The sequence below is a fragment of the Somniosus microcephalus genome, chromosome 7, assembly GCF_052327205.1.
Source record: "Somniosus microcephalus isolate GS21.2 chromosome 7, FLI_Smic_1.0, whole genome shotgun sequence".
Taxonomy (NCBI): Eukaryota; Metazoa; Chordata; class Chondrichthyes; order Squaliformes; family Somniosidae; genus Somniosus; species Somniosus microcephalus.
The window spans coordinates 249,251,560-249,262,749 of NC_140993.1; the positions used below are offsets into that span (position 1 = coordinate 249,251,560).

General features: G+C 42.5%; 1 protein-coding gene across 1 annotated transcript in view; it reads left to right on the forward strand.

Annotated features, from left to right (window-relative positions):
* Positions 1 to 4,602, forward strand: part of LOC147115216 (uncharacterized) — a 122,418-nt gene extending 117,816 nt beyond the window's left edge. The window contains exon 7 of the mRNA XM_085993589.1: positions 4,083 to 4,602. Coding sequence (XP_085849715.1) covers positions 4,083 to 4,204 — 122 coding nt within the window. The 3' untranslated portion in view covers positions 4,205 to 4,602. The remainder of the gene's footprint in view (positions 1 to 4,082) is intronic.
* The last annotated feature ends 6,588 nt before the right edge of the window (positions 4,603 to 11,190 follow it).

Here is an 11,190-nt window from a genome sequence, read left to right on the forward strand (position 1 = left end):
CAATTCCTGTTTTCAGTTGATTACTCCCGGGCAGCGTCTGACGTCACGCCGCCCAGGAGTGCAGCCAGCGCGAAGCCTCGAGCGCGGAGTCTAAGTTAGACACGCCCCTTGAGGTCTCCTTAACATAGGCCATGCCCCCAATTTTTAACAAGCTGCAAAGCAATTCTACATGCAGAGCAGCATTTTAAAGAAATTTTTTGTATTTTTATTAATCTTTAGGTAACTTTTATAAAGTTTTAAATACTTTTAAATTATTTTGAAGAATGTAAAGTAGTTTTAAACAGAATTAAAGCGTAGTTATTTTGATAAGCCGGCTGGGATCACGTGGGCACTGGGCAACCAATGGGAGGTTGCAAAAGTTCATTCATGAGTTTGATAGTAAGAACTGTCAAACTCATGTAAACTCAGGGCGCCCAAAACAGCACTTAAACTACAAATAAAAGTTAAAAAAAATCCCACTAAATAAATGAACTATGAATAACTGTAAAAAACTATTTTAAACAATAATCAAATTTAAAAAATTTTTTTTTTTTAACAAATAGGGTCTAAAAATACACTTACCTTACTGTAAATTCTTTAAAAAATTAAACCTGTGGAAAAAAAATTCTAAATTGTATTAATAGACCACTTACCTGTAAAACTAAGTACTTATGTCTGGTATTTTCAAGCGTAAAAACCGGAGGCCTTTACGCACGGGCAACTCTTTACAAAAAAAGGAAATTCAGCGCGCACACGCTGCCTGATACGTCGGACGCGTTCCGCCTCTTAACCCCTTGGTTCAGAGGACAGGAAATGCCGGTTTTCAGCGCATGCTCTGTGCATCCTGAAAACCGGCACTTCCATCGGGCCCACACGTGAGTACACTGTCCGTACTCACGCGTTGGGACCGGAATTACTGGCCCATTGTGAATAGCTGGGGCCCAAGCACTGATCACTGCGGTACCACACTAGTCACCGCCTGCCACCCCAAAAAAGACCCATTTATTCCTACTCTCTGTTTCCTGTCTGTTAACCAATTTTCAATCCATGCCAGTATATTACCTCTAATCCCATCTGCTTTAATTTTGCACACTAACCTCTTATGTGGGACTTTATCAAAGGCCTTCTGAAAATCCAAATACACCACATCCACTGGTTCTCCCTGATCTATTCTACCAGTTACATCCTCAAAAAAACTCCAGTAGGTTTGTCAAACACGATTTCCCTTTCATAAATCCATGTTGACTTTGTCTAATCCCGTTGATATTTAAAAGCATCATGTTATCACATCCTTTATAATAGACTCTTAGCATTTTCCCTACTACTGATGTTAGGCTAACCGGTCTGTAGTTCCCTGTTTTGTCTCTCCTTTTTTAAATAGTGTGGTTACATTTGCCACCCTCCAATCTGCAGGAACTGTTCCATAATCTATCGAATTTTGGAAGATGACAAACAATGCATCCACTATTTCCATGGATACCTCTTTTAGTACTCTAGGATGCAGATTATCAGGCCCTGGGGATTTATCAGCTTTCAGTCCCATTAATTTCTCCAGCACTATTTTTTTACTAATACTAATTTCCTTTAATTCTTCCTTCTCACTAGACCCTTAGTTCCCTAGCATTTCTGGGAAGTTATTTGTGTCCTCTTCCATGAAGACAGAACCAAAGTATTTGTTTAATTGCTCAGCCATTTCCTTGCTCCCCATTATAAATTCTCCCGTTTCTGACTGTAAGGGACCTACATTTGTCTTCACTAATCTTTTTCTTTTTACATACTTGTAGAAGCTTTTACAGTCTGCTTTTATGTTCCTTGCAAGTTTACTCTCATACTCTATTTTTCCCCTCTTAACCAATCTCTTGGTCCTTTTTTGCTGAATTCTAAACTGCTCCCAATCCTCAGGCTTGCTACTTTTTCTGGCAACTTTATATGACTCCTCTTTGGATCTAATACTATCCTTAATTTCTTTTGTTAGCCATGGTTGGGCCGCTTCTCCTTTTGAGTTTTTGTGCCAGAAAGGAATGTAAAACTGTTGCAATTCATGCATTCGTTTCTTAAATGTTAGCCATTGCCTAACCACTATCATGCCTTTTAATGAAGCTCCCCAAACTATCATAGCCAACTCACTCCTCATACCTTCGTAGTGTCCTTTGTTTAGATTTAGGACCCTAGTTTCGGATTGGGCTTCTTCACTTTCCATCTTAATGAAGAATTCTATCATGTTATGGTCACTCTTCCCTAAAGGACCCCGCACAACAAGATTATTAATTAACCCCTTCTCATTGCACAATACCCAATCTAGGATAGCCTGTTCCCTAGTTGGCTCCTCAACGTACTGGCCTAAAAAAACATCTCATACACACTCCAGGAATTCATCCTCCACAGTATAATTGCTCATTTGGTTTGGCCAGTCTATATGTAGATTAAAGTCACCCATGATTACTGTAGTACCCTTGTTACATGCATCTCTAATTTCCTGTTTGATGCCATCCCCGACATTACCACTACTGTTTGGAGGCCTATAGACAACTCCTACAGTCTAGCAAAGCTGAATACTGAAAATTAGTAAAAGGAATTTAGCTGGTTATGTTTCGGTGACTCACTTTCCCATATACAAGAACCAGAGAAGAGATAAGACTGAGACAGCTTGGAGCCTCCCTACTTCTCTTCCCTAGCCTTTCTAGCAGAAACAAGGGTGATTCAGCCATAAACAAGGCCATCCCAGACGTACCCAGCACATGCAGTCTGAAAGCTGTGGATTCTGCAGAATAGCAGTTCTAACAAAAGGCTTGAGGTCATTTAACTCTTGCAATGCCTAATCCCTCCAAATACTCTGAAAAGCCCACTTTCTTACATTTGTACCTGTCTTGACATTAATTCACCAACTCTAATTCTCCCTCCTTCTTAGTTCTTTATCTGTTTATTTCTCAATCCATGAATCTCATTCATTAAAGAGATACACTGCCCTGTTGTTCACCAAGATCCCAGATGCCCCGTTGCCCTTGCTGTGCCTTTATCAGCACGCACTTCCAGCAACTTTGTGGGCAAATTTTTTTTAAACCTAAACATACACGAACAAGTCTACCTAACACTCTAGCAAAATCTGGCCCAATATATCTCCACTATTGAGCCGTGACCTGCTTTCTCCTCATACAGCTCTCTGTCCTTCCCTCCCCAGCTCCAGCAGCATGGCAGCCATATGTCTACAGAATATTTGATCATCTGTCTTCATATATCCTTAATCTTCAATCCCATTACAAAACAGATTTTTTCATCTTTTCTGAAAGAGTTGATCAACACAGCATTGAGTGTATTTCTGTAAGAATAGATTTTCTGACATTTACTGTTCCTGTATGGATGCTTAATACACTCATAAAATTCTTTGTATCTTTTTTAACACATTTGTATGGAATGGTGGGAGAATCAAGAAAAAAGGAACATAATAAAATTAGAGCTAGGCCATGCAGGAACGAAATCAGGAAACACTTCACATCAACAGTTGGAAAATCTACCCTTTAATCTCTAGCTTTACTTGTTAATTTTATAACCTGAATCACCCCTTTAATCTCTAGTCTTGCTTGTTAATTTTATAGCCTAAGTCACCCCTTTAATCTCTCGTCTTGCTTGTTAATTTTATAACCTGAATCACCCCTTTAATCTCTAGTCTTGCTTGTTAATTTTATAACCTGAATCACCCCTTTAATCTCTAGTCTTGCTTGTTAATTTTATAGCCTAAATCAACATTTTGATCTTTTTGTACTTCACTGCTTTCTTTAAGTAAAACAAACTGAAGGGGTCACTAGAGGACCCACTTTAGAGCAGGAAAGGGAATGTTCACAAAGGTAATGTGACTTCAGGACATCACAGATATCAAAACATTTCAAATATTATTTCCGATGGTGATCTGAATTTGTGGTGATGTTATGGGAAGATACTTTGATATAAAAATGCACTCACAATTACTTAGCGGGTAATTCTGTCAAACACATTGGTGAGCAAAATAAATTTATCAACATTGTACGACATTGAATGATTAATGCTTCAAAACACGAGTTCCTTTTCATCATGGAGTTGTCATAACAAAAACATTTCTTTTTTTTTAGGTCGACATGATGCAGCAATGTTACTCTTGCAGCTTGGTTGTTATGCTGGTGCTACAGATGCTTATGATCAAAGTTGCTTGAATATAATGTTGCTCAAAATGCCTCATGTGGTGAGATGTTAAAACTACTTAGATTCACTGAAAAAGCTTGTGATTTCATGGAGCGATGCTTAATGTTCTCTTTTAGCATTAATCTACACTGGTGAAATATTTTGCAGATATGTAAAAACAATTTATATGAATCCTTGTGGTTTAAGTGGTCACCACTAGAAGATGTTTGATTACCTTTTTTGTAAGACTTATGAGACAAGGTTCCTCTGTCACTCCTATTTGTAATGATAATTGAACATCTGGTAGTGACTAGTCATTCTTATTAACAATTTTTGGTCCCATTGATAGTAGTTGTAATACATTTTCCTGTTAGTCACACGACGCAAGTGTATCTTTTTGTATCTCTCGCATACTGCTGGAGTGAACCAATTCTAGGCCATGATCAACTGGGATTAAATCACATAAAGGACGACCTCTTGTTTTAAGATTTTTTTTGACGACCTGATGTCGTGACATTCCCATGTGATCAACGCTACTCTCTGGCCTGCCCTAAAGGATTAGTTCATTACTTTTAGCTCTAAAAAACATTTGCTGATGGTGCACAAGATTTCTTCAGTTAGTATCACTCTGCTAAACACCAGAATCAACTTCTGTTGACTCTGGTCGATGCTCTGTTCCTTTCAGCTCTCTGGATCCACTGTATTTTCTAGTTTTTACTCCACTGGTGCCTCTGCTGATTTAGTACTCGTCTGACAGCAGCTGGAACAGCCACCCTGCTCCCTGATTCTGAATCTGGACTGCTCTCCTTCATTGGTCAGTGGCTGATCAAAGCTACCCTCCACCCCTGTCTACAAGTGGAATTAACCCACTGCAGCCTGCTGGCCCTAAGACCAATTTTGGATACCGTAATATTGATCCTGATATTCCTTTAGAGACTGTACCTGTGTGCAACTGCAGTGAGTGCACCAAAAGTTCACTCTGCTCGAATGTGATTGCTGCACCTGTATTTGGTTAGGTGGTTAATTTGCATCATGTGGGTCTTGATGTAAGAAAAAGGAGTCTCACACATCAAGTAACTTTAAAGTAAGCTTTAAGCAACTTATAATCACACTATATACAAGCGAGGTCTTCACCATGCCTCTGGTAGAAGCCCCTTACAATACTGAGCAGTTCAGTATTTATACCAGTCCAACAGGAAGTGATGTATGACAGGAAGTGATGTATGTACAAAGTTCACAGTTCATAGTTCACAGTTCACAGGAAGTGACACATAACTTCCCGGAAGTTATCATTATTATCACAGGTCTTATGTTCATTAATAAATAGACATTTTATTATGAACACAGCTAGCTTTTGCTAGTTACTTTATTGAGCACATGTGGACTAGGTACAGTATCTGTAGAGGCTTCCATCGTGACTGCTGCCTTGTGGGTAGCCTAGTGCCTCATGGGTAATGTAGTCCTTAATATACATACAGCTGGGTAGTGTAGTCTTATACATACAGCTATATACAGCTCTACGGCTCCACCTAGTGTCCACTATAGAATGACATGTTATTGAGCATTACATCCCCCTTTCTTTGAGGTTTAACAAAATCAGTATCAATCAACTTTCAAGAAAACAATAAAGATAATATCAGTAACACTTTTGTTAGTGCTCTATAAACATAAACATTTTCAAAACAGTCAACACATTTTCAAAGCTTTACATTGTACTCAAAGATTAAGTCTATCAGGCTCTTTTACTTCACGTGTGGATCTTCTCAACACGGGTAAGTCTGATGTGCCTTCATGAGATTGTTCTGGCGGTGAATGACAAGATGCAGTTGTGGCATTGTCATCGATCTGCTCTTGTATAGATCGAGGTCTCCTTGCGATCTTTGCTTGGAGAGGGTTTCAGTGTTTCCTTCACTCTTCATGCCATAACTCTCAATGTAGTCAATGCACTCTCGAAAAACTGCTGGCAGCTGGATCCCATCATACAGCATAGTCCTCTCAGCAGCCTCGGCTAATGGAACACCAAAGATTGGCCTGAGGGAAGAAGGAGTATCCACCGGAACTGCTTCCTGCTCTGGTGCAGGCTTCTTCTTTTTCTTTTTCTCTTTCCATTGCTTAACAACATCTGCTGCGGTTATATCTTTGGACTTTTTCTCCTTGTGTTTTTCCTCTTTGTGCTTTTCTTCCTTTGGCTTCTCTTTGACCTTAAAGTCTTTTTCTTTCTTCTTGGAGAAACTAGGCTTTTTGAAGACATGGATACCCTTTGGCCTTTTCATCCTTGATGGGCTCTCTGCTTCATCACCTGAGTCATCTGGTCTGCTTATGGCACAGTTTATACGGTAGACTCTCTTGACCAGTTCTAAGTCTTCACAAGCTTTGTCACTTAGTATCGAATCAAGTCTTTCAGCCACAACAGAAAACATGAGATGATGCACTTTGTCTTTGACTGTCACTTTAAGTCTGCATACACCTAAGCTATCTATTTTCTGTCCATTATAGCTCTTCAGTAGTACTGACTTTTTCTGTATTTTGGGCTTTTCTTTCATATTTTTTATGTCACTCATACTGATTAAGTTTGCTTTTGCCCCAGTGTCCAGTTTCAATGTAACTAATGCTCCATTTATCTGCAGTGGGATCATCCATTTGTCCACTTTTACTGCATTGACTTTATGTTCAGCATTGTCCATTTCTGAGGGCTGCACATTTTCTGTATCTTTTTTGATATCGTCACATGACACCATTCCTACAAAAAATGTCTCACATAAATCAGTGTCCTCAATCACATTAACTTGTTGCCCTTTCATTGTTTTTACTTTTGAAAAGCATTGTTTGGCAAAGTGATTCTTTCCATTACACTTTGTGCACATTTTTCCAAACGCTGGGCATTGTCTTAACTGGTGTTTGTAACCACAGCGTTTACAATTAAAAATTTCATCCTCCGATTGCTTTTCATTTCTGTTCTGCCCACGTTTCTTCCCCTTGTAGGACACAGCACCGACAGCAGCAATATCACTCATTACAATCGCATCATTATTGATTTCACTGAAAGTCTTCGCGTGCTTTCAAGCTAGCTCGCTGACTTGGCATATTTTCACCGCATTTTCCAAATTTAGTTCGGTTTCTCTCAACAGACGTTCCCTGACTTTTTTATCATGAATACCAAACACAATCTGGTCACGAATCATGGATGCTTTGAGCTCAGATAAATTACATGTCTGTGCTTTCAGTTTCAGATCAGTTATAAAGCTATCAAAAGTCTCATTTTGTTGCTGTGTCCGAGAATGGAAGATGTATCTTTCATATGTCTCATTCTTTTTGGGAGAGCAATGTGCATCAAATTTTTTTAGCACATCTTCTAGTTTTTCTCTGTTCTCTGGATTAAATACAAATGTATTAAATACCTCTATCGCCTGTGGGCCTGCAACCATAAGCAGCAACGCTATTTTTCTTGTGTCTGGCTTCGTACCAAATCCGATGGCAGCAATGTAGAGTTCGAATTGTTGTTTAAAAATCCGCCAATTGTAGTCGACATTTCCCTCGAGATTCAAACGCTCTGGTGGCTTCAAATTCTCCATGTCGCTTTTCACAATTTTCAGCAGATCTTCACCATCCTGGTACCATCTTATGTTCATTAATAAATAGACATTTTATTATGAACACAGCTAGCTTTTGCTAGTTACTTTATTGAGCACATGTGGACTAGGTACAGTATCTGTAGAGGCTTCCATCTTGACTGCTGCCTTGTGGGTAGCCTAGTGCCTCATGGGCAATGTAGTCTTAATATACATACAGCTGAGTAGTGTAGTCTCATACATACAGCTATATACAGCTCTACACAGCTCTACGGCTCCACCTAGTGTCCACTATAGAATGACATGTTATTGATCATTACAGTGGGTGTGCACCAGGAGTTCACAGTGCATTTGATTTAGCACACACCATTTGGTGGGAGAAATTTAAGATCTAAAGGCCGGCATCATCTTGAAGGCATACTGGCTTGGTGGCTAGAACTTTATACTGTACTTTGGTTGACTTTGATCTTCAGTATTATTTTTGATGGTTGACCTTGACTTTCAGTAGAATCTTTTGTGGCTAATCTTGCCCTGTGGCAACATTTTCTGTGATATCAAGTTTTTTGGGGCTGTCTGGAAATTACCGGTTTTAATTTCAGCAAAAGGATGGCAGGCAGTACTGGAAGAAGTAGCAGGGTCCCCTGCTTTGATGGGGAAGCAGTAGAGATGATGCTTTAGGAAGTGGAATGCCAGAAGAATGTTGTCTTTCCCCACCAAAACTGTAGGATCTCTAAGGCCCCGATTTTCGGCTTGTGTGGGAAATGGTCGTGTTTCCCCGAATGTGGGGTTTCTGACACACATAAAAAAGTGTCAGTCAGCTCCACACAATTTTCCCTCAAGTGGCCAATTAATTCCCAGCATGTGGGAAGCCTTGCTAATTGTCCAATTCGAGTCAGAAATCCCCACAGTATGATGTCATCATTCGTGGTGCTTTCAAGGTCCATAGCAAGCACTACATCATCTGAAGGCTTCCAAACGAACCATACAGGATGGCAGAGGGGCCTGCAGCAGCTGTGGCCAGTGCCAGACCCCGAGCTGCCTTCAAATTCGACGAGGCTTCACTGCAGGCATTATTGGATGGGGTTAGGGCCCACAGGGAGGTCCTCTTCCCTAGGTCAGGCAGGAAGAGGCCTCCCACTGAGACCAATGCTGCATGGATGCAGGTGTCAGCAGATGCCAACTCACTGGGAGTCACCAGAAGAACCTTGGCATTACATCTCTAACTTCTTCCTTTACTCCCCCACAGTACCATCCAGAGCCCCCGTCCTCATTGTGGAGGAGGAAGAGGCTGTGCAGCCAGACTCCTCAGAGGAAGCTCCAACTTCTGAGGGCGCAGCGTCAGCAGAAGTAAGCGCACCCAGCACCAGCGCAGACACTCACACCTCGGGGGGACCTTCGGGACATAGAGTAGTGTTGTCACCTGGTGTTTCACAGCTCACAAGTGAGCCTCAGCAGATTCTGGAGACAGGGACAGCAGTGGAGAGTCCTCGTCGGAGGGCGGAGGACTCTGCCAGCTCAGCTCAGCTGCGCTGCATGTCGACCCTCTGCCTCTGGGTCCATCCGCAAGAGAAGAGGTGATGGATCTCCATGCACAGATGCAGGAGTCTCTGGCAGGTTTTGTCTCCAGGGTCGCTGCGAGTGTGGAGCGAATGGAGGAGTCCATAGCGACCATGAGCAGAGCCTTTATGGAGTCATTGGCGCATGAACGCATCACCATGGAAAGGTTGGCAACCTCCATGGAGGAGATAACTCGCCAGGGTACGGAAAACATAGTGAGTGCTCATAAGAGAATGACATCTCTTGAGGAGCGTTGGCCATCTGTTGAACAGAGAAACCAGATCTTCATGGAAGTCCTTCTGAGTAGGACTGCCAGTGCAGAAACGGGTCCCCATGGCCCCCTAAAGCGCAGCAAGGTGCTCTCAAGCCACTTCCAAGCGCTGGCCCCTTCTGGCCTGTGCAGCTTCAGGTGAGTGAGCAGCAGCCTGGTGCTCCTGTTGCTGATCCTGCTGTTCCTGGTTCTGCTGCTGCCGCCTTTGCTGCTGGAGATCCTCTAATGGCAAGAAGGGAAGGAACAAAAGGCGTCCCATGCTTCTCGTAGATGCCTCCGCTGAGGAAGCGTTGAGTGAGGGTGGCGAGAGGGGCTTCCCAGGAGATCGCATTGGAGAAGTGTGTGAGGCTCCAACCTTCCACAGCTGTGCCTAAGCCTTGAAGAAGTAGCCCCAAACCTGCAACAATAAGGTCCTTCAACATACAAGTGCTGTCCCTTTAAATCGCAGCTTCTCCGATTGACCTGCAGCTGACAGCTAGCAAGCCAGCAAGCTTCACGCCAGGTCTCATCAGCGGGGTTCCCCGCAGGCGTGTTTGATGTGGGGAAAGCCCCAAAGTCGCAACGGCCCCGGAAAACCTACTTCAGCAAGGTAATTATTGGTCATTAGTGTGCCGACGACCAGTCCCGCCAGCGGCAGCCGGGACTGAAGCGGGTCGCAGGGAAACGGCGGTCCGAAAGTCGGATGGGTCGGCGAAACAAGCGGGGGGGTGGGTCCCGACCTGCTTTTTCGTCAATTTTCTGCCCCCGGCCGCATGAATAGCCGCCTGACGGCTGCCAGAAAATTGACCCCTAAACCTTTGGGATAAAAAAATGGTAGGAGGCAGCAGACAGAGTCAATGCCTCTAGCACAATGCAGAGGAGGTGACTGCTGTGCAAGATTAAATTCAACAGCCTCACCAGGAGAAGCAAGGTAGGTGAGAGACATTGTCCCTATTATCTCTATTGTCCATCAATTGGTCATTGCATCATCTTGTACCTCTTACCCATGTATTCCTTCACTTTCAATGCACCTTTCCATGACTGTCCTGAAGGTGGTTCATGTACTTTCCATGATCTCTCTTGTCCACTCTCTATTCCTTGTGCACAAGGAGTCCAGGATAACCCACAGCCAACTCTTTCTCTGACTTACACTTGCATGCCTCATTTTTCCAAGTAGTGCACCTTTGCACAGGGGGGTAAATAGTGTTAGGGCAGACATACTCACCTTTTTATCCCTTCCTCTTGTTTTGTAGGAGAAAGCTGTGAATAACAGATGATAGATGCTTGATACTCAAGGATCACATCCACAATTGTGTATATGACCCAGATGCGAAGCATGCCCTGCAAATTTAGGGCTTGGATTTTGATGAAATAGGCAGGAGATGGTGAACCAAAAGCCATGGCTCCAGCTCAAGGTTTGTACCAAACTGCTCCTTCTTTCACACTCCATACTACATACTCCTACAAGCACTGATGCACAAGCTACCATACATCATCCCTATCAAGCCAGCTACTTGATGAATATAGCTCTTCTGTATGTAGCTCTGAGGACTTCCCTTAACATTTTCCTCTTCCTGATTCCTCAGGTATATGACCAGAAGCTGCAGCACCCTTTCCACCAAGAGACTTTCAACAGCACCTCACCTAGGACCTTGTTACTGAATCTTACTCAAGCAAGTACCA